The sequence below is a fragment of the Desarmillaria tabescens genome, assembly GCF_030435595.1.
Source record: "Desarmillaria tabescens strain CCBAS 213 chromosome Unknown EV420scaffold_16, whole genome shotgun sequence".
NCBI classification, from domain to species: Eukaryota; Fungi; Basidiomycota; class Agaricomycetes; order Agaricales; family Physalacriaceae; genus Desarmillaria; species Desarmillaria tabescens.
In genome coordinates this window covers 768227-789869 of record NW_026848315.1, presented here as the reverse complement: position 1 = coordinate 789869, position 21643 = coordinate 768227, and the positions used below count along the sequence as shown (strand labels likewise).

Sequence of the window (21643 nt, the reverse complement as noted above, 5' to 3'; positions counted from 1 at the left end):
TTTCTTTCCAATTTGTAAAAATACACGCACCTGGTGACCTCAGGTATATCAGGGAATATCCGTTCTTTTCGTCCCCGCTTCCATCCTCCAGCTTATTGCCAGGGGCGTGGCATTACCGTTGCCTGGCCCGGTTAACAGCACACTGGCAGAATCTTCACTTCGAAGTTCGAATATCCGGATGCGATACGTTTCCGAGCCCGATGGGGGAAAATAATCTGGGACGAGATGATCCTTACGATATAGCGGACGACAGTCGCGGTGGGAAGACAAGTTGTACGCGGTCACGGGTTTACGTACTTCTTCGAAGTCTACTATTGCTCCATCTCGAAGTCCGAAATCCAGATTTCTCTTCCAAACTCATGATCAAAGCTTGAATCTATTGCAAAAAATTAACAACTTCGTTCATTTTGTTAGTGTTAATAAGTCTATAATAATACCTAACAACTCACCGTCCAGTACAAATCGTGGTAATATCATGATAGCGTTGACAACAACGGTAGGCGGAAGCTGCCGTGGAATGCCGTCGGGCTGTGACCTTTCCGGCAATTGCCGCATATTATGTAAGGCAATCGATCAAAACTCGAACTTTATTTCTTATTTTTCTCCCTCATCAACCACCAGTACCAAAGCTACGAGGCTCATTCCACACAGGACGCTTCGTTCGTCCCTCTTCATGAGCGGGCTAAGGTCTGAGTATTCTATTCCCCCATGATCGGCTCTAGCTGGGCCCAGTCATAATTGGCATGAGGCAGCGTACCAGAAACACGGTCTTCCCTATCGTCCTGTTTCAGGACGCCCAAAGATCCTTCAGAGGGGAGGGATATAGATGGAAGAACCTTGAAATATGCGCCGGGGATTGGGTGTTCGACGTCGCCATGGGCTCGTCGAATGTCCTTTAGTGCACTTCGTAGCCCGCAATCTGGTTTTCTAGTTGCGGAACTCGATTCAGACTACTCTGGGACTGGTGTCTGCGTTTTACGCGCATATTTTTTGCTTTGTTTTATTCCTTCGTGGAATTTACTCTGTCCTATGTTTCATCGATATCGGTTACCCTCGGTTCATTGTATTTGTACATGGATGTTCTACCTGTAGTTGTGATACAAGCAGAAAATAGTTATTTAAAAGCAACATCAACGACACCCAGTTCTCTGGACAGGGCATTCATTTCTTCTGCCGTCACATTTGGACAATCCTCGACTCTCAGATATGTGATTGGCACTGGCTTCACGTGCGCTACACCACCGATCCGTTTGGAAGGCAGAGGTCGTATTCTCCTCTCTTCAGGCAAAGGTCGTATTTTTCGCTCTCCTCCCCAGGCACCACGTCTTGCATGATTCCTCGCCCTCACCAATCTTTCCAACAATCCCTTCTCTAAATCCCGACAGGACCAAAATGACAGCCTTTCCAGCTTGGAACAGTACTTCACTCCTTCGGTCCCAACGGCTTCCCGCATCAAGCTCTCCAATACACCTTTGATGCCCGTACAGGCGTCGAGGGAGAGCGACACCAGAGCGGGCACGTACCCGAGCATTGCCTCGGCATTTGGCGTAAGCATGTAATGCGACAACGTCAGATGAGTGAGCTGCGGCTGCCGCGGGTCACGGAAGAGGGATTCCATTCGGGGGAGGAGAGGGAGTGAATCTGACCGGATTTCTTCGAGTCTGAGGCGCTCGTCGGCATTGGTCAGTTCAAGCTTGCGTAGCACGGGAAAGGCGAATTTGCGAAGGACAGATCCCATGGCATCCTCGTCTGTGCATTGGACGAGGAGCTCCTCGAGGGAAGGAAGGATGCAGACACTGGTGGTTGGTTGGGAAGTGTGATATCTAGGATTGGGGCTATCTATCCAAAGGTCGAGGCGTTGGAGGGCGGGCACTTCTAGTGCGCTAAAAAGTTGTAAAATGAGGGCTTCGCGTGGGTAGCTCCATTCGATGCATCGGAGGGAAGGTAGCTTGATCACCTGGACAACCGATGGGGGTGGCACGAAAACAGTATTCAGAAGAACGAGCTCCTCTAATCCAGGCAGGGACGACAGAAAACTTGTAAGATCTGTCAGCATTAGGCGGGCCGTCAGAGGATAAGACATTGTTAAAGTCACAACGTTTGTTAAGAGGTGCTGGGAGAGGTAAGTGAGAGGCACCTTAGTCAGGTTCAGGTGCGCAAGTGGGATGGAGGAGTTCGTATCTGAAGACGGCCTGGAAATTGCTCCCAAGGGTATCGGGTTCTTGGTCATGACGCTGAGCGACAAAGACCGAAGATTGACACAAGGGAGCTGATTTATTATCGTTGCTAATCTCTGCACGGAGAGAAATTCCGGAGCGTGCATCGTACAACTACGAATACGTTTGTGGTGGTCATCGCAGGTTTCCAAATGAAGATGAATGGCTGAGGGATCCGTAATGTGATCATCTAGGGCAACATCTAGCAAGCAGTTGCACGACCTTTCTAGCGCCAACGCGACGAGGTTGCTGTTCCACCGGGTACTGCGCGTCGATATACATGTCCAGAGGCGTGGCGTCGTTAGCGCGACTTCACGCCACTTCTGGCAGACATGAGTGAGGATAAAGGCGCTATTGTCGTCTTCGACGAAGAAGAGAAATACGTCGACGAGCAATTCTACCGGTAACCAGTTCACTGGGTGTCGTGACGCCTCCAACTCGAACTCCTTGACCTCGAGGGCGCGCCGTCGAGCTGAAATGGTTTCTTTATATGCCTGGAGTCCATCGATATGTTGCTGGAGCTCAGTTTCTTGGGTACGAAGTAGCTCCAGCTGCGCAGTGATAACTGCGAGCTCTGTAGAAAGTGTCGCGGCCTCTGGTCGAGACATTGCACTGCAAGATGTTCTGAAAGGACGCCACTGTCGCTGAACTTGGTAGACAGGGAAAAAGTGATTGGAAATGTCGGTCCGGAACCGACTAATTTGCTAATATGCCGTACGCCGCCACTCGTCGAATTTGCCGCGGCACCATGGAAAACTATCGCAAGGAGGGCAAACATGGACAGTACATGCCAACAGAAAGCAAAGGCCTCTTTCTATGAGAAATTCTGCTAGCTTGATTCAATAAAATATATTTATTGAGTGAGGCATTATACATGTCAAGCAAGGGAGATAATCACTACTGTAAACTTGATGCGTACGTAGCCTGCAGCTTTTTTAAGTTTGAAGCACATGAAGGCATCGTGCCGGTATTAACTGTGGAACGATGGGAAGATAGACGGTGATTTGGGGAAAGGGGAAACTTGGTGATTTAAGTTCGCACTATCCTTGCATTGGCCGGTCTCGTAAGAAGCAAAAGATTGGTATCATTTAGCACCACCTAAACTATTGTGCCAGATAGACAGCCTCGCGCAGTGATAGAAGAGATTCTGGAACTCTCCTGGGCTTCAGGCTTCAAGGCTGGAACCGGGATCATGATGATTTTTTTCTCCTACGAAACGTGTATGCCGTTCGTCGTTTTCCACTCTCCTTGGGATCTGTCCTGTGGACCCTAGTTCGGAACATTGCAGTAGATTCCTCCGTTATCATGTCACGTCCACTGTATGCGGGATCACTGCCGTATTTTAGGCGGTGGTTCTAGCCACTCATGTTGGTCTAGGACTCCTGAAGAGCAGGGATAAACACGACCACAACGACCTTGAAGCGATTCACTGTTCCGAAGCATCCCCAGTAGTCTTTCGAAGCATGTTCAAAATGGCGACTAGAAGCAGAGCTGGAATTAATGACGCATCCCTACAGAAAGAATGAACCGTCAGATTGGGCTCAAAATGAAAAACGCCACAAAGCCTTGTTCCGGTCAACCTCGGTCAGAAGGTAGGTGTGTCAAACTCCCGGATCGAGGACAAGGTTCAATCTTTAGCAAAAATTTGGGCATGACGGCGCCAATAAACCTTTCGCGAGGGGTTTGACATCGGAGCGAACGACGAATAGGTTTCCAATGGTACTAAGAAAGCGCCTTTTAAAAATTGCGCAGCGTGATGGTGTTCCCTGTGGACTGCAAAAGAAGGAATTGACGTTAAAGATTCGGTTCCCGATTTATGGCAGGTCACTCAGCTTGAAAGGATGATGATGGTGCAATTTTTTTTGACGTGATATCCAGATGTCGTTAGTCGTAAAAAGTCTATGTTGGTACGTCAGCCAAGAATCATTGCCTCTGCATGCAAAGCAGGAGTTTGAATTGAGGTTGTGCCAACGCCGACTCGAGGCATCAGTCCGTTCATTGTTCAAGTATCTTATATCAGCATATACCTATCTGGGAGAATTTCCGTTGGATATGTTCCAGGGTATGTGACCACAAGGCAAGTCACCCAAGTACAACCGTACGGTTGATAACCTCAGGCATTCAAGTTATTCGCCTAAACCTAAACAACATATCAGATATAGATTCCTAAAAAAAGGGAATACAATTAACAGACCAACCAGTATTAGCCAGCATCCAATTCACGGGAGCAACAGTACGTCCAAACGATAACAAATCAAGTCGCGATGTGGTGGCTGTGCACAATGGGATCGTAGCAACCACCACCGTCAAGTCCCTTTTGTCCTTTTGCCTCCGTGTACATCTTATCTGCTTTGAAATACTGGCCTATCATATGGCTGACCGCCCTATCATCCGACTGATTATCCGTACATTGCCGACGGTGTCATCTCTGAGTGGTCTATATTTTGTTGTCGCCATAGGACTTCGCTTAACATCGGCACTCTCAGTACCGTTCAGGCCCATCGTTCCCGACGACCCAGGCCTATGGATCTAATGAATTGCTTGTCTTCACCGCCAACATCCTTGCATATGGACAGAACCCGTCCTTACGTGATTGAATCCTCCAGCACAGCTTCGAATACGCCTTTTAATTGTGGCTTGTCCCAAGAGTCGCGCACCGAAAACATGGCATAAATCAACGTGCCTGTATTTAAGGGTTACGGCCGCTTTCGAGAATTCAGTTGCTTAGTAACGAGCAAACCTTACGATTGGTAAATTTCCCAATTCTCCGAAGTGTCCATCACTTTACTCACGATGTGTACATTTAGCCTTGTTACTGTCAATATTATACGGCTAACTGGTATGGGCCACAGTCATGTAGACGTTGTCGCAAATTGCCCAGGATTACGCGTCCATTGACCCACTCGATGGACCTTTGCGCGTACTTCGTACTCGCTTCAGGCTTCATGGGGCATGTAGTACTAGCACCGAAGGTACTTACTCATGCCAGTGGTCATCTGCTTGCCGAATTGAGACCGAATGGCTCACTCTTTCTGTGAGCGTGTGCTAGGTTTTATTTATAAGGATCGCTTCCAAGCCCTGCTATCCACGCCCTAGTTCTTTCTCTGCTGACGTCGATATATAGGTGAGGTGTAGACTAGCGGTATCAGTCTAAATGTGCTGATACAGAATCCCAAGAATAATCATACTCCATTCCGTTTTAGTTTCTAAACATGCCTCCCCCGACTCCTTCGAAGATCTCTAATGGTGTGCTATCGTTGTAATTCTTCCCTTTCCATCGTTACTGACTTTTAACAGGTGCACATATTTTGGACCTACTCCTCGCCATCCTCCCTATCTGGGTCCAGGATTACATCCGTGGTGACCAGCAATGCACATATGCGAACCGAAGGCGACCAGTCTTCATTCACCGTCGAAGAGTTCCCTTCGACCAAAGTCTTGATCAAAACGAGGGCCGAGATAGGGGTAGTTCTAGCGACAACTCAAGGAGTTCGAGCAATTCGGGCAATTCGAACGCGTTTGGCTTTGGTAATTCGAATTCGGGTTCGAATGGTTCAAAAGACCCTTCAACTTCGAATGACAACACGACTGGTAGCCAAACAGATAATTCGTTCACCACCGGAAGCGACATTTTCTGCCAGTTCTGTATCGCGGACAACGACGCGAGGGTGCTTTACAACGGCCCCTGGTCTCTTGACGGTGCAGGACCGTCAAATACGACTCACAGCACTTCTACAGCGGGATCAACAGCTTCTCTAAGCTTCAATGGTATGGCGTCGGACGACCTACCGGATCATAACTCACACTCTATGTCCACAGGAAGCGGAATAATCGTTTTCGGTGCCGTGCCATCCAGTAGCACGTCTTCGAATCCTCCCACAACATCTTTCACTATCGACGCCGCCGCCCCTTTCGTCACCACAGAGCCACAAATCGCACAAGCCTACTTGAATCAGCCATTATTTGTAGCATCTGAGTTGTCACAGAAAGAGCACAAGATAGTCATCAATGTGACGGACGCGGGGCCTGATTCTCCTTTTATCCTTGACTATTTTCTCATATCTCCTCATCCCAATAGTACCTCAAATACTGAGGCTACTATCTCTTTCCCTGCGGCATCATCTTCGACTTCTCCTACGCCTTTTGCTTCCGCCATTAAATCAACAGCTTCCTCCGCCAATAATGTATCTGATGTAAATGGCGTATCACCCGCTATTATCAAAGTCCTCGCGGCCTTGCTGGGTGTCATGTTTTTCGTTATAATCTTCCTCGTTGTTTTTCTCGTCATCTACATCAGAAGATCCAAGATTCAGCGCGGGCGCTCTATCCCTCGGAGTTTCAAGAGTCGAACAAGTCACCAAGGTATTCGCAGTTTCCCGGCCGTGTCCTTGCATGCCATAACTAAACTGTGTTGCAGGAACGTTACTCACGACGACAGAATCCATCATAAGGAACTTTACTCCCAGTTTGATCTGGTCCTATTCTCGGAGTGAGGCTGGATCCGGAGTAACCCCTTCTACCGCGCTTCCACCAAGGCACTCTGCAAAGTCGCTGCAGTCGGAGGCTCGGTCGGTGTGGTCGGCTGCTACTTAAACTTCTTAAATGGACGGTTACTCAGACTCTATATCCTGTTGTATTCAGTCCGAATTATATATATAATACTCCATACGCTAGATCTACAAGTGGAGGACGAATGCCAAAAAGGAAAACCAGTGCTGATGCATGATGAGGGAGAGCATAGTATCAAAGCAAATACGAATAAAAATTTAAGGGTTCCACATCTTGCTTTGCACCCTCTTGTAAAGGTCGTCGTCATCCAGTTCCCGAAGCTCCGGCGAGCGGTCGACACCCTAAAAATAGATATCAGATTGATGTGCATCAGCAAAAAAAAGATTTAAGCACGGACCGCTTTCTGTGCCGCCCGTATGACATCCTTAGCGATGTGCGCGCTAATCTCACGAACTGTGTGACGCCCATCAGCACCAATCAACCAGCACATGATACACATCAGACTCACTCCTCTCAATCCTGGGGTACAACAATCCGGCGTCATGCTCCTCGGGTGTCAACGAGTCTGCTAATCCGAGAGATGCGGCTTCAACCATGGTATCGGTCACGCTCTTTGCCCTAGAAAGGATTGAACCCAAACCCAAACCTGCGACAGGTATCAGTATCACTGAAACGAACGACTGGGGATGATGTACTGACCAGGGAAGATGTACATGTTGTTACCTTGTCCGGGGTATAGGGTCTTGCCGTTGTATTCAATGGGATCGAAGGGCGAACCCGAAGCAAACAGTACGTTGCCGTTGGAGTTCACCACAGCATCCTCGAATGTGCATTCGGACAGACGTACGGGGTTGGACAGAGGGAAGATGATGGGGCGAGGGTTGAGAGCACTCATGGCTTGGATGACGTCTGCATTGAAGGCGTTCTGTTATAATGTTAGGGAGGATGGGGTAGAATAGGGGTGTATGCTCACAGATATCGTTGAGAGACCCAATAAAGCAGTGGGCTTCACATAGTCGATGATTTCGAGGAGGTTCTTCATAGGCGGGCCTGCGTAGTCCTTACGCGAGAAGTCTACGGGAAGGGGTCAGCATCAGCAACATTTCCATGTAGCCCGAAAACAGGCGTACATTTCTTGTGCTCCGCCAATTTGCCACGAGCATCATACACAAGGCCTTGTGAGTCAACCAACCAAACACGTTCCCGTGCTTCGTCGGCCGACAGGCCCTGGATGGTGAAGAAACTCATGAGCTGTGAGGCCACACCAACACCGGCCGACCCCGCGCCGAAGAACAGAATCCGATGGCTGCTCAACGGGCGCCCGGACACCGCAGATGAGATCTTGGCGGCGTTGAGGAATCCACTGAGTACGACAGCTCCTGTTCCTTGGATGTCATCGTTGAAGACGGGATACTTGTTCCGATACCGCTCAAGGTACGTGAATGCGTGGTCCGTGGAAAAGTCCTAATTAGAATTAGAAACCTCGTGAGTCATGCGGATAAGACACGGAAAAGCGGAGCGCAGCTTACTTCGAATTGCACCATCAATTTCGGGAAGGCGACGGACATTTCGCTCATGAATTCGTCCATAAACTCTGTCATCTCATCGTCGGGCACGCGCCGTTCGCGGAGGCCCAGGTACAGCGGATCATCCAGATAAGCTTGATTATTTGTTCCAAGATCAAGGCATATGGGAATGGTTGATGTGGGACGAATTCTAGAACACATCCGCACATGAGCGCCTGGAAAAACAAAACTTGGCAGGAGAAATCCTCACCCGGCGCCAGCGATATAGAGGGAAAGCTTCCCAATAGAAATGGGCATGCCATTTATACCAAGGTCACCCAGACCGAGAATACGAGAGCCTGTTAGATTTTGCCGGTGAATAAAGCATAGTGACTGGAGGTAACGAGGCTCTCACCATCAGTGACGACGCTGATTCTGGCCTCGTCGATTCTGGGCCAATTGGAAATGACAGATTTGATATTGCCCTTGTCCTTGATGGACACATACTTGACAACAGCGCGTATTATTCAGCACGCGAGAAAGATGGAAATGAATCAATTTAACGCACCAAGCCTTCAGGACGCCTGTAGATGTGCGAGTATTGCAGACAGGCGTCGCCGACGATTGGGGTGTAGATGATGGGGGTGAACTCTGACATATTGGAGAGACAGAGCTTGTAGAACATAGCAGGGTCCTGCTCCTTGAGCATGGAGAGATAGATGTATTTCTCGATGCCCTTGTCCTTGGACCGGAGCTGAGCAAGACAGCGCAACGCATGGACGGCTTCATCGAGAGCGGGGGGTGTAAGACCATGCTTGGGCCTTGGGGGAGCTAGGAAAGGCCTAGCAATTAGTACAGGGCGACGAGCAGCGGTAAGAATGGTCCGCATACACTGGGAGGCCATTTTGAGCTTCTGAGAGGCTCCGGACGCGTTGGAAGTGAGAATGATGGTCATGGCGGGCAGGTAGGAAGGAAAAAGAAAGGAAGAATGAGACAGCAATAACACGAAAAAATGAGCATTTATATATATAGGGTCAGAGCCGCAGCGGTAGAATCCGGGATGTCTGGGAATGGACGAACGGAGGGATCGGGGCTCGCCTTGGGGCAAATCTGTTGGGCGAATCATATGCCACGCCTCCGTCCCTTGCTAACCTGTTTCAAAAATAGCCCTGGGCCTGGTACGCCTATTCTTTCTACGAGTCTGCGAGGTCGCCACGGTGATGCACTCGACCGTGGTAGAACAGCCGATACATGTGTACTGATAGAACGCCACCTCGTCCGCAGTTCGAGTTCGCTGTCGAACGGTGAAGAACACTTCGAGACCACGCCTTACCACACCACGGATTATTAACATCGGCGGTGGGCCCTGGGCAGAGGCACACTGAACCAGACCTTTGGTGTTATTTGTTCACCTTTCGGATGTAACAGGTGTCAACAGACACCGAACATTGTATTGAACCACTCCCAACGTATCTTTGGGCGCACACGACCGGTGTTTTTCGGGGCTATTCACACTCGGAGGTGCCAGAGGGTCCATTGCCCTGTGTGGGGTAGACAAAGCTTCGCCGGTCTACCCCAACTCTACCCCAATGAATGCTGTCTGGGGCAATTTCATATTATTCAGCGGTCGACTTCTCTGATCAGTCGTGCTATTTATTCGTCGTTTTGTGTTTTTACATGTATTCCCCTTTTTTTTCTCAAGTCTCGGACCATATGGATCAAGGATCTCTATTACTGTGATCTCAGTGGGGCTTAGGTGTGTCCTGTGGGCTTTTTTTCCCGGCTTATATTGTTTCATAAGTATTCTTCCACATTCAGGTGATGAACGGCTGGTTTTTTTTCCGTCTCTCACCAGACGTCGCTGTCAATGTGTTTTTCTATTCGTCTGATAGAAAGGAATCATACTCCAACTACGGGTGACGCTTGCTTTCTCGGGAGAAATCGGAGTTCCGTCTTCCACAATACCGAAGTTCATCATAAACGACATCGTTTTTGCTCTGGGAATTACACACGAAGCATCCACTCGCCCTTCCGCCGTGCCCTTTTCGGTCATCTTGTAATCCCTAGAGGAACTCCGTTTTGTATTTTTCAGTCCGAGCGCTCTTCACCATTGCGGGGATTTACGCCCCACCTGTCTTCCGCCTATTTTAGTTCGAGTCTGTTTCACGCGCTAAGGATGTGTGGAGGCTTGGCGCGAAACTGTCTGCTCCGGTTAACTCGCTATACAGCCATCTCCGCGTTGTCTGGCGTTCCCAAGCTCGCTGCGCGTAAAAACGCTCAGGCAGCGAATCATCAACGTGATTGAATCGGAACATATCGTGTTCTCTCGCTCGTCTCCCATTGACCCGTCTATAAGGCGGCCTCGCGACTCTATTGGCATCTCAGGGGAATTTGGGATTGGTTTCCATCCTTCATCAGCTCTTTTTTTTGCAGCTCAGAGTATCTTAGCGGTCTAGACCGTCAATTTGATCACTTAATGACAGTGTCGATCAATCAATGTTTGAACAATCAACCAAATTTTTCTAAAGAGTAAAGCTATGGTATCGGTTAAGATACCTTGGGGAATCGCTATTAATTCGCATCACCACTAAATAGACGATAACTATTGGGGAGGTACTGAATTTTATATTCAGCAGAAAGTAATCGTCAATCCGACCTGAAAAAGGATCAGGATTAACAAAATGATCGGTTAATTAGGCCCGCTCACATTATTCGCTTCGCACTGGACTTGGGCACCGTAGTCAGTAGTGACGTGGAAGGCGTCCGTGGGGGGACAGTTAGCATTGGAGCCTGCAAGCATGTTTAGATCTCCTCAGACGACAAATTAATAAACATACAAGATTTTCCCTGGCCGTCACATCCATTGAAGTACGAAAACGACGCCGGGACATTGAACGTATGCCTATATGGAATAGATCAATCGTCGCGATCGGACATGATCAGTAGCTGCTCACGGAGGGATGAGCGAAATGTCTACGCTGGAACCAGCTCCCGGCGAGGTAGGATTCTTCAAGGTCAACTCTACGAGAGTACATCCTGAACCCTGGAAACCGCAACCCGTGTCGAGCCAGCTAAAACATTTTGATGTGAATAACGTATTGCGCGAGCGGGAACGCGAAGGGGCCACTCACGCAACAGCAGCCGCAAAGGGCCCACCTGCGGTGTAGTCACTACCGGTCGACAAGGTATTGAAGTTTTGGCTGAGTGTGGGCTATAATAGAAGGATCGGCCATGGTTCGTAGTAGCGCAAGAAGACAATAACATACAGTCCCACGACCGCACCTAGAAGATCGGTCAGCATTCAGAGTTGTCTGTCACTTGGCGGCATACTAACCTGTTAACAAATTTAACGGTATGCGACTCCGCACGAGCAAGAGTAACACAAGAGACAAAGACGACAGCAGCGAGGGAAATGATCTTGGAGAACATATCTGCAAGGAAAGATCGGACAGAGTACGATGGAGCTTTTGCTGAAGAGGCGCATCCTTTTATACCACAGCGAATGAATGAGCACCGCAAGGACCTATTATCACATTGATTAGTGTGAAACGCCGTGAGCATCGAGCATGCGACGGAAAGCAAATTTAACAGTCATGCCCCTGTAAAAATGAGATGGTAGCTCACGGGATTCGAATAAGAAGTTTGGTGTGAAACAGCAGCGGCGCATTTTTTGATACACCGGTGCAAGCGCGAGCGGCTAGCGTCCCGTACTCTGATGACGGCTCAAGGAATGAATTAATTCTCGAGTACAGTTATTCACTCCTCAGATCGTGACCCGTTGCAATAACTTTTAAACGTTGCAAATTCATCTAGAGAGGTCTGGTCAAAGATACATCACTCTCGACGAGCATGCGTACTTGCCGGGGATCAACAGGAATCGAACAAGACACTAGCGCGAAACGCATTGTGTTAGACAGTAGCGGCGTCCTTTAGCACCCCGGTGTGCTTCTCGAATACATTGACTCAGTTCTCGGATCCTAACAGCTTCTTTGAAGCCGCATATATACTAACGCTGCAGATTCATCTGGAAATCCAGTAGTCAAAAAAGCCGTCCAGCTCGGCGAGTACGATAAATATACCTACCGGCAGCTCAACGGGAATCGAAGAAGAGGCCTAGTGGGAAAAAGCACTATAAACAACGTATTATCTTACCCCGGTGGAGCTCGTTCGTTCCACGGGAGCATGCTGTGCTCCCGTATCTTGATGCGCATCATGTACTGCTTCTCGGATATTTAGTTCTCAGGTAGTGGCGGCCCTTTGCAAAACGCGGCCCGTTATTTAAATAATCTAGAGAGGTCTGGTTAAAAACATTTCACTCGATGAGCATATGTACTTTACCTCATGTGGCGGGCTGACGCCGCCACGAGTCAGCCACGACGGTTCCTGTGCAGAGGTGCCGAGTGAAGGGATAGACGAGAGAAATTAGGCGAATCATTATTAATTTGAGAGGCAAAGAATATGTTCAGGTGCATATGTTCTGTATTTTATTTCTGGGTGAACAAAATGTTAGATCCAAGTTCGTTGCGGTAAATGCCGAAGTTCCTTGTGGTTCTTTATTGGGACTTAGTGTCGGTACCAATACCAATACCGATACACAACGTCGTCAATAACATTTTTCTCGCTGCATGCTCCATTGCTCACGCCAACTTTGCTGGCGACTTTCGTCTCAGCGATGGCATACACGGCAAATGTCGCGAGTCGTCCGTCTCAGAGGCAACGAAGGCCAGGGGATTCGTATCATCTCTGAAGGCGCCGACCGCAAAGTTACCCCACGGCCCGCCTATGGCGAAGAGCTCCTCAGCGTCCCCATTCCTTACGGACCCGACTTCCTCAATGTACGCATCGGCCAGGTGATTCCACGAGAAGATGAGACGACGTTTCGAGTGGACCATAACGACTACTTGAGTGTCAAGATACTCCGCAAGTTGGGCATTGGGCACCATGCGAGCGTTTGGCTTGGGCGTTCGGACCAGTGGAGGTGAGTGTACTTCTTGTTCCAAGCGTATTTTCGTTGCTCACTGATACAGGAATAAGGAACGAGAACGGGAGTCAGTATTTCGCGGTCAAGGTCTTTTCCATACAGGGCTCCCTTGACGTTGGGCAGCACGAACTGAGGAGGCACGAGATAATGAAGAGGAAAGCGGGCAATCATCCAGGATCGCGACACATTGCCCTCAATTGCTGGAGCGTCGTGCTGGCGGAACCGTTCAGTCGCCTCGTCTGTCATGGACCTTTGTGGGGCATGCCTTACTCAGTTGCATCTCCTAGGCGACCAGGGAACAAAGCAACGATGGCCCGTAAATGTATGGCAGAAACTTTTTCGTGACATGCTGCTCGCTCTCGACTTTCTTCACTCCGAGTGCGGTCTTGTCCATGGAGGTACGCCGTACGCGTTTTATCTCGGAAAAGTCGCGTTAAGTCTCGTATAGATATCAAAGGAGATGACATATTGGCAGACAATGCATTGAATGACGACCAGTTAAAGGAACTGTTGGACAAGGAACCGATTGAGTTCGGCGAATCGACAACGTTTCGTGACAACTTGTACAACCGCGATTTCAAGGATACCTCCAGCGTGTACCACAAGGTTCAGCAACCCATGCAAATGCCTTTAATGACGCAATTGGATCCTTCTATGAACTTCAAATTATGTGATTTCGGGGCTTGTGAGTGTCGGATTTCCTCCTCTTTCTCTCTCCATGCATCTCACCGCCTTCTCAGGCCACCCCATCCATAAAGATAGTCCTACATGTAAGCAAATTCGATCATTCTTGGTTCATACATACACACTCGCTTGCTTGCAGCCATTCCCACCACATCCCTGCGTCGTCGAGCCCCAGAACTCGTTCTAGGTCTTCCTTGGGACGAGAAAATCGATATCTGGACACTGGGAATTATAGCAAGTCCTATGACTTTTATATTCATATAAGATCACTCACAGGCGGTTCAGATGCTTGAGACCCTAACGTATAGGCCCGTATTCCGCGGGCCATTCGATAGATTCCAATCGTTTAAAAACAAAAAGACCATGGAAGAGGCAGAAAAGTACAATGTCCAGGACCATCTCTTTGCCATGACGCTTTTCAGTGGAGAGGACAAACAGTTTCCCCGGTGGATGATTGAGGCCTCACCCAAGGGTAAGGAGTATTTCAATGCCGACGGTACGTCACTTCGCAGCATCTTCCTCTCGTAGGTCGCACTGATATGCTATGTGTTACTAGGGAAGCTGAAATCCGGATCCTGGAAATCTGTGCTCCCGGAGGGGCTTGTACAGACCGCCCAACACATGACGAAAAATGTGATAGCGACAGAGATTGTCGGCCATGAAATTCTGTCTACTCAGGCCCCCATGGTCGGCGTGGATAAAGACTTGGTAGGGATCATTGAACAGTGCTTTACGTTGGATCCTAAGGAGAGACCAAGCGCAAAAGAGTTGTTACAGCATGACTTTTTCAAGCGTTCTGCTGCTGCTGATGGTGACGGTGATGGTTTTATCCATCACCTTGTATCCAGGGCAGAAGGCTCTGAGTGAATCCGATGTGGTTGTTTCTCTAATCCTCCATACCTTGAACCCTTACTTTGAACAAGACGCCCTTCATCCTATGTTACAACCTGTCCGTAAACAGAAGTGAATTAACAAGCATGGATTTTGAAGCAAATGTGTTTGTGTGTACAACCCTGGAAAACTCATGTCTAAAAGAACTGTGTTTCGCAGACTGACCATTCCTGCGGTTTGGACAACGGTGGCAGAAGGGAGAGGTACCATAAATATACAGGTCTGAAGACCTAAGTTATCAGTACAAAACGTACCCAGTTGAGAGTTTTATCGGAGTAAGTGTACATCCGCACAAGGCAGAACAGCATTTTTTACGGTCGGCTTGTTTATTTATGTAATAATGAGGCTCAAGCGACGAGTCCGAACTAACATTCAAAATTCAGGATCCGAGTGTCTAGTCTGGACCCTCGATCGATTACACGATATTTTAATCATCAACGACATTAAACATCTTATGCACTTGTCGGTGGTCAGTTATTGAGTCTTGATTTTGAGGTTGCTAAAAAGTAAAAACAATGCATTAAGAGGGAATCGAACCCCCGGCGGGTCGAGCTTAACGAATGGCAACGACCCAGGTTACCACTACCCCATTAATGCTCACGCACATTTTCACATTTTAAGCTATTTAACTATATTATATGCACTGCTTTTGCCCGTGGAAGCTGCAAGCGTAGACGACCTTCAAGTTAACTCCAAACCATCACCGGCTGCGAGCAATCCGACGATCAACAGTTTTCACATATCACCGAGCCGGATCCAGTCCGCATCTTACAATGTCCAGAGTGGAAAAAAGGCGCATCCAGGACCTAGATCCTCATCCATCTTGTAGGATATGCCGTTCAAGTGCAGATGGGCTAGAAGGTATGAGTCGCGGAAGCCGACTGCATTGAGGTGATGGTGAAGATTGGTGTATCACTCTCTATTTCATGTCGCTCAACTTACACTAGGCTAGGCTAGGCTCAGGGTCGTGGTTCTCTCTTCTTCGCCCAATTGTGATACACGCGAAATTTTCTTTGACTCGTGTCTCATGACTGTCAGCTGTACCCTCGGGATTTTGATGTTTGGGCGGAGATCTCTGTGACGGTCAATTTTGCCTTGGCGTAGGTCCTTTAGCGGAATGCTTTTTGGCGTGAAGCCTCAGTGGCGCGCCTCAAGGTCGCACGGCTCCAATATTTTTGTTCGTAATTATTTATTGGATGGCATAAAAAGCTCCCAGTAGGTTGATGCGTCATTAATTGTTGTATGAATTCATTATCACACAATACTTTCATAGACGCACTGGCCAGTCCTCGGCAATGTCCTTGGGCTAACGATACATCGCCCTCGCAACTTCGGAAATGTAACCGGACACTCCATTCGCTTCCACATATTTAATGATATGTTCATACGGTTCGACATACACATTCATGCCCTTTCTGTGATATCCCTGCATACGCGCATAGGGAATCAAGCGGCTAAACTACGGATTTATTCCAGGTCTGTCGCTAAACATTCTATTTTTCGGTTTCGTTGACCATCCCACGACCACAGGTGGCGGATGTCATGTCGCCTGCAATCCGGCCCGTATGATCTGACGCCGTTTATGCTCCTACGACCCAAAATTGGAATTCCTCCTTTGAATTTCTAAGTGGTATACATTGCCATAAATAAATGCATAGGAATTGTCGACGAAGGGCTACAGTACCAATTCTATAAGTATCCGACCCCGCGTCCCTCCTCCGGCCCCGTATCGATCGGTCGATCATTCATCCTGTTCCGCATAAGACTGTACATAGTCCATGCTCTCAGCATCTAATTAATCGCCACCAACAAGAACTTTGATGACCAATTTGCCCTTTTCGTCCCTCCCCTTGGCCATGGCTTCAAACGCTCCCTTTACGGCGTCGGCGTTGAACGGTACACGATGGGTGATGAGGTCCGTTATCGGCGGTAGCGTGTCTGCAATTTTGCTTCAGTTACGTCACACTAATTCTGAAATAAAATTTAAAGCGTACTGCTAGCAAGTAGTTGGAGGGCCTCCCTATACGTGTTTGCGTATCGGAAACTCCCAATTATATCTACCTCTCGAGTCGCTGCGTTGCTGATGGGGATGAAGGCATTAGGTGTTCCCATTCCGATGAGAAGGACCTTGCCCCCGGTTTTCGTGCTCTACTCGACGTAAGCGTGTAATAAAACGTGCGCAGAAAGGGACGCACAAAAACAGCCATTTGGATGCATGGTTCAGCGCCCGTGCATTCATATACGATGTCGTATCCGCCTCCGAACACCAGTGCCTGCGATCTACTCCGCTCAAGTCCGTCTAATCCCTTCATAGGCGTCGGCGGAGGTAGACAGAATACCTTTCCAACAAGACCATGGTTTTTGGCAAATGCCAGTCGTTCACGGTTAATGTCAACCATGGCAATGGCTTCGCTTGGAACGCCTCTAGAGCGCGCCAAACCAGCAGCGAGCATACCGATTGCTCCGGCACCGAAGATCAACACTCTTCGGGTGTGCTGGGTAAGCCCTCCTCGTCTTGAAGCGTGTAATAGTACGGATAATGGCTCCGCCAATGCTCCCTGTTCACAGGAAACACCTGGAGGTAGCGCATGCACTCGTTTCGCGGGGTGGTTGATTTTCGTCTGCATTGTGCCATCCAGATGTGGGAACGTCTTCGCGCTGCTACGGAAGCGCATCCCCTCACACAGGTTATACCTATTGGTCTTACACCACTCGCAAGATTCGCAAGGAATACCCGCCTCAATGGCGACGTACTGCCCAGGGCGGAAATCTGTGACGAGAGGACCAACAGCGGTTATTACGCCTGCAGATTCGTGGCCTAGGACTAGCGGCGCCTGAAGGGCGAAGGCTCCGTTACGAGCATGGAGGTAATAGTGGAGGTCGGAACCGCACAGACCAGTAGACAGGATGGCAATCTGTACGTGATGAGGGGGAGGAGGGGGAAGTGGTCGACGACTGAGTCGAAGATCGCGGGGAGCATGTAGGACAAGGGAAGAAATCATTCCGTCCATTTTAGAGGGAATGTGGAGTGGTTCGAGAGGGTCTGGGTAGGACGCACTCGTGCTGGGTCTTATGTACTTCTACTGTTCGGATCTTCGGGCCGCTTCTAAGCTTTAAAAAAGAGTGCCTTGGTCCCTTTTTATTGCATTCCACCCCCAAATCTGATACGTACAGAATGTTCTCTCTCCAAGGCAAAACCGCCCTTATCACAGGAGGGTCTCGCGGTATTGGGTCCGCATGTGCTATTGAGCTCGCCAAAGCTGGTGCACATGTTTGCCTCGTCCTTCGTCCCACAACGACGACATCACACACCATCGACACTTTGAAGGAACTGAATCTCCCTTATACAACCGTTCCATGCGATCTCGATGACCTTCCTGCAGTGCGGACCCTTTTCAGCCGTGCTCTAGATATTGTTCCCTCACACGAGATACATATCCTCGTCAACTGTGCCGGAATTCAACGGAGGTCTCCCGCAGTTTCGTTCTCAGAAGAAGATTGGGATGCGGTCATTACCGTCAATCTCAAGTCGGTCTGGCTTCTTTGTCAGGCGGCTGGCCAGCACATGGTCCCCCTGAAGAGAGGCAAGATCATCAATTTTGCGAGCCTGCTCACATTCCAAGGAGGAATGACAGTCCCGGCGTATGCAGCAGCAAAGGGAGCGGTTGGGCAGCTCACAAAGGCGTTGAGCAATGAATGGAGTAGCGCGAATGTACAAGTTAACGCAATTGCTCCTGGATACATCGAAACTGATATGTGAGTCGATTATTCTGTTTGAAGGAAGTTACTGATCGCCTGATTTTCGAACAGGAACGAGGCGCTGCTTTCCTCTCCGACGCGATTACCGCAGATATCTCAACGAATTCCCGCCGGTAGATGGGGAAAGCCCGAAGATTTGACAGGACCCTGTGTATTCTTGGCAAGCGACGCCAGCAGTTATGTTTGCGGCGAGATCCTGACAGTAGATGGAGGGTGGATGGGGCGGTAATAGAAGAGAAGCCGAAGCAGTGATTAGAGCGTGGACACGCATTGTTATCTGAGAGACCGAGATCGTAATGAAAAGTGAAAGGAGACTAGTATCACTTGTATGAAAATATGAACTCCGTGGTACTCGCTGTCCTGCATACCGCTCGAGTATGAAGTGCTCTTCATCCGCGTATTACACGTCGATTTCGAATTTTGGGCGTGTACTTTACTCTTCATTTCTCCTAAGCTATTTGCTTATTTGTCGGTTGTCAATTTCGCTAGCGCTACGGTAGCTCATGACTCCTAAGTAGTAAAAGCTGAAATGAAAAACTGGAAAACTGGATTGATTGGCCATCTCCGCTGAAACCTTCACGGATCTCAAAGTCTCGGACCGCACTACCGGGGTGCACCACATCATAACCTTGCTATCAGCTGATATGCCAGTGGTGATAACTGTGTCTGACCTGCTAAAAGAGCGGAAGAGGGAATGGAGGAGAACTGTTTCTGATCGGAGAACATATCTCTACGGGCCGTAATTCCGAGAACGTAAATCGCCCGGCCCGCCACACTCCGCTCCCAGTTCGGTCCGAAAAGCCGAACAGGATGCGAATGTGAATGACCGGGAGCATTATTATCATTATGTACGTTGTACCGTCAAATTTCAAGCGAGAGGCGCATGAGGACCTGCAGGAACACCAGGGTCTTTCGGGACCGCAAGGTTCGTTGGTCCGATGGAAATGGAAGGAAGAAAATGGGCAGGAAAACGTGTTGGTTAAAATTGTAATGGGATCTAGTCGCGGTCACGGAAGATAATTAAAGAAGACCATGGAGATGTCAAGAAGCTGAAATCCGATGTCCGGGTTTACGGCTGGCAAAGCACACGCAAATGTGCGTAGGAGGGATCACTAATGTAGCGCGGTAACAATATAACCAGTGGCGGGATTCTCACAGACCCTCGCTGGGTTTGTCGGTCCGGTGCGTGTGGAGATGATCAAAAGAAATTCTGCCTGACCTGTCAAGAAAAGCGTAGTTGGGTCGACCCTCCAGGTAAGACAAACTTGAGGCTGATTGCATATTTGAATAATATAAGCCTCGGCACGGTCCGTCATGCAAAGTTCCAGCATTTGATGAGTGAATGAAGAGGGTAAATTAGATCAAAACGGTCGCCGTACTACTAATATTTGCTTCCAGTTTGAGATATGCGTGTCGTTCATCCAGAAATTGCGCGTCGCCCGTGTTCAAAAAGGCTATTCAGGGTAGAAAGAAGCATCAAAACGATCCGACTCGGACGCTCCTGGTTGAGTAGATCATGGTACATTGATGTTGAAACTTCAGAAAGAAGTATCTCGAAGTGCCGACTCATCATAATGTGCGAGACCCCAAGATTTGGGGTACCGTCGTGAGTGTTTTGAGGGTTCATGGGGGTAATTGTACGGCTGTGGAGCTGACAAACAGGGAGAGTGAGAAGTAAAGGTTTTGGAGCTTGAGAATTCCGCATGTCTGCCACAGCCGGTCTTGAGAGTGATGGGTGAACACAATACCAGTTGGACTCGCGATGATGAACCTAATCTTGCTCATGTAAATCCGAGGGACGCATTCAACTGGAAAAGATGCGCACAAACTCGTCGGATCCGGGCTTGGCAGTGGGATCCAGAGCCCTGAAGGGCAGGCACTGAATATCGGACCGATGCTTTGAGGAAGAGAAGCAAGAGAAGATTGAGTATATACCCGCACCAAGGATATGGAACATCAATAGGTAGCACACGAGTCAAGGGACAGTGTCGATCCGAGGATGTCATGCGAAAAACGCCTAACGCCACAGATACATATGAACGTGGTGCTCCGCAGCCTGAGGTAGGAGGGAGTATTGTCCCATTCTGGCGATAAAATAAACATGGCTTGAATGGAGCTATTTGGTGTTTAAAGTCAGAATGTATTAGCTTCGAGAGATTTCATAATGAGTGTGTTATCAGTGCATCGTGATGACCACTGATTTGAATAGAGTCAGTAAGCGATCATGTTCTTGTCGAGATATATCTGAAGCGCGGTGTATATTGTCCTGTTCAACTCACCTAAACGGTCTTAAAAACATCCTTCACTTGCTGGGAATCAAGACCCTGGTTCTGAAAGTTCGATGGACTGCTGTGTGAAAATCTGTGACTCGGGGTCAGTGAGGAGGCCCAACTGGAACTTTCCGATCCACGGTATCGATAATAAAAGAAGTTAAATTGACGACTTGATTGCCATGAGTGAGGCGGGTCGAGTTTCGGCGCTTGCAATCGCATGTTTTGAGTACTAAATTAGCAAAGATGCTTCCTCGTAGACCTGTTTCTCCGTTAGTTGCTGGGTAGGTCAAAGAGACTTTTTCGAGGCCTATGCCCCGAATTGTCCAAACATGACACAGACACACAATGTAGGTTATCGGAATGTAGGTTTGTCGATGCCTTACTGGTGCAATGAGCAAATATCGGGGGAATTCGAAAGCCAAACCCTGAGAATCGGTCCGAAGCAAATATTCTGGACAGTAAAAGAATCAGATGGCATGAAACCCAAGAAGAACGTGGCCCTTAAAGCATGGGGACGCCTGAAGCAGGAAATACGACCTACATGGGTAGATGGCCATGGTCAGGGAAGCTTCTTTCTCAAGACTGTCCCGTGCAAGATGTCGGTATCGGTTCACCCAGCCCGTAATATCGGATGCGACTAGCGTATGACAAATAACTGCAGCGATTTCATTTCAGGGAGAAATCCAGCCTATGATGTATCCAATGAGTCAATGGCGTAACCGAAATTGACCGATGAATCACTGAGTACCCGCTTTCTTTGAACATGACATAATGGTCACACCTAGACTTGTAGAAGGACGTCAGAGAGACTATCTAAGGAATCCA

At 48.7% G+C, this 21643-nt stretch overlaps 7 protein-coding genes and 1 non-coding gene across 8 annotated transcripts; 3 read left to right on the top strand and 5 right to left on the bottom strand.

Moving 5' to 3' along the window:
* Positions 1-1103: 1103 nt before the first annotated feature.
* On the bottom strand, positions 1104-3050 carry EV420DRAFT_342142 (uncharacterized protein). The gene has a single exon (XM_060481774.1). The coding sequence runs from the start codon at positions 2822-2824 to the stop codon at positions 1115-1117; it is 1710 nt and encodes a 569-aa protein (XP_060331211.1). The 5' UTR covers positions 2825-3050; the 3' UTR covers positions 1104-1114.
* A 2041-nt stretch (positions 3051-5091) lies between these two features.
* Positions 5092-7121, top strand: EV420DRAFT_342047 (uncharacterized protein). The gene is made up of 5 exons (XM_060481773.1): positions 5092-5340; positions 5394-5462; positions 5514-5984; positions 6036-6578; positions 6634-7121. The coding sequence occupies exons 2-5, from the start codon at positions 5429-5431 to the stop codon at positions 6807-6809; spliced, it is 1224 nt and encodes a 407-aa protein (XP_060331210.1). The 5' UTR covers positions 5092-5340; positions 5394-5428; the 3' UTR covers positions 6810-7121.
* EV420DRAFT_1679590 (uncharacterized protein) lies at positions 6846-9185 on the bottom strand (the record flags this gene model as incomplete). The annotated part of the gene is made up of 10 exons (XM_060479199.1): positions 6846-7066; positions 7123-7178; positions 7234-7371; positions 7425-7650; positions 7699-7799; positions 7856-8189; positions 8255-8441; positions 8502-8589; positions 8646-8736; positions 8799-9185. The coding sequence occupies 10 exons, from the start codon at positions 9183-9185 to the stop codon at positions 6983-6985; spliced, it is 1692 nt and encodes a 563-aa protein (XP_060331209.1). The 3' UTR covers positions 6846-6982.
* A 1513-nt stretch (positions 9186-10698) lies between these two features.
* EV420DRAFT_1541557 (glycopeptide) lies at positions 10699-11753 on the bottom strand. Its single transcript, XM_060473123.1, has 7 exons — positions 11565-11753; positions 11497-11512; positions 11362-11441; positions 11185-11301; positions 11068-11132; positions 10938-11020; positions 10699-10886 (listed from the first exon to the last, which is right to left on the bottom strand). Exons 1-7 carry the CDS (start codon positions 11657-11659, stop codon positions 10860-10862), a joined length of 483 nt encoding a protein of 160 aa, XP_060331208.1. The 5' UTR covers positions 11660-11753; the 3' UTR covers positions 10699-10859.
* A 1023-nt stretch (positions 11754-12776) lies between these two features.
* Positions 12777-14885, top strand: EV420DRAFT_1541555 (kinase-like domain-containing protein). The gene is made up of 7 exons (XM_060473122.1): positions 12777-13208; positions 13258-13448; positions 13486-13609; positions 13660-13896; positions 14035-14129; positions 14181-14391; positions 14452-14885. The coding sequence occupies exons 1-7, from the start codon at positions 13172-13174 to the stop codon at positions 14760-14762; spliced, it is 1206 nt and encodes a 401-aa protein (XP_060331207.1). The 5' UTR covers positions 12777-13171; the 3' UTR covers positions 14763-14885.
* A 417-nt stretch (positions 14886-15302) lies between these two features.
* Positions 15303-15383, bottom strand: EV420DRAFT_t144. The gene has a single exon. It is a non-coding gene; the product is annotated as a tRNA-Gly (tRNA).
* A 1198-nt stretch (positions 15384-16581) lies between these two features.
* On the bottom strand, positions 16582-17788 carry EV420DRAFT_1269868 (GroES-like protein; the record flags this gene model as incomplete). The annotated part of the gene is made up of 3 exons (XM_060467531.1): positions 16582-16724; positions 16781-16934; positions 16982-17788. The coding sequence occupies 3 exons, from the start codon at positions 17786-17788 to the stop codon at positions 16582-16584; spliced, it is 1104 nt and encodes a 367-aa protein (XP_060331206.1).
* Positions 17789-17961: 173 nt separating this feature from the next.
* Positions 17962-18908, top strand: EV420DRAFT_1679550 (NAD(P)-binding protein; the record flags this gene model as incomplete). The annotated part of the gene is made up of 2 exons (XM_060479198.1): positions 17962-18542; positions 18597-18908. 2 exons carry the CDS (start codon positions 17962-17964, stop codon positions 18772-18774), a joined length of 759 nt encoding a protein of 252 aa, XP_060331205.1. The 3' UTR covers positions 18775-18908.
* Between the last annotated feature and the right edge of the window lie 2735 nt (positions 18909-21643).

Coding starts and splice junctions, on each gene's coding strand:
- EV420DRAFT_342142 (XM_060481774.1), bottom strand. CDS start 2,824: ATGTCTCGACCAGAGGCCGCGACACTTTCTACAGAGCTCGCAGTTATC.
- EV420DRAFT_342047 (XM_060481773.1), top strand. CDS start 5,429: ATGCCTCCCCCGACTCCTTCGAAGATCTCTAATG. Junction 5,985..6,035: donor AGCTTCTCTAAGCTTCAATG/GTATGGCGTCGG, acceptor CTATGTCCACAG/GAAGCGGAATAATCGTTTTC. Junction 6,579..6,633: donor GAGTCGAACAAGTCACCAAG/GTATTCGCAGTT, acceptor ACTGTGTTGCAG/GAACGTTACTCACGACGACA.
- EV420DRAFT_1541557 (XM_060473123.1), bottom strand. CDS start 11,659: ATGTTCTCCAAGATCATTTCCCTCGCTGCTGTCGTCTTTGTCTCTTGT. Junction 11,302..11,361: donor CCCTTTGCGGCTGCTGTTGC/GTGAGTGGCCCC, acceptor AAAATGTTTTAG/CTGGCTCGACACGGGTTGCG. Junction 10,887..10,937: donor TCCAGTGCGAAGCGAATAAT/GTGAGCGGGCCT, acceptor ATCCTTTTTCAG/GTCGGATTGACGATTACTTT.
- EV420DRAFT_1541555 (XM_060473122.1), top strand. CDS start 13,172: ATGCGAGCGTTTGGCTTGGGCGTTCGGACCAGTGGAG. Junction 13,897..14,034: donor ATTATGTGATTTCGGGGCTT/GTGAGTGTCGGA, acceptor GCTTGCTTGCAG/CCATTCCCACCACATCCCTG. Junction 14,130..14,180: donor TCTGGACACTGGGAATTATA/GCAAGTCCTATG, acceptor CAGGCGGTTCAG/ATGCTTGAGACCCTAACGTA.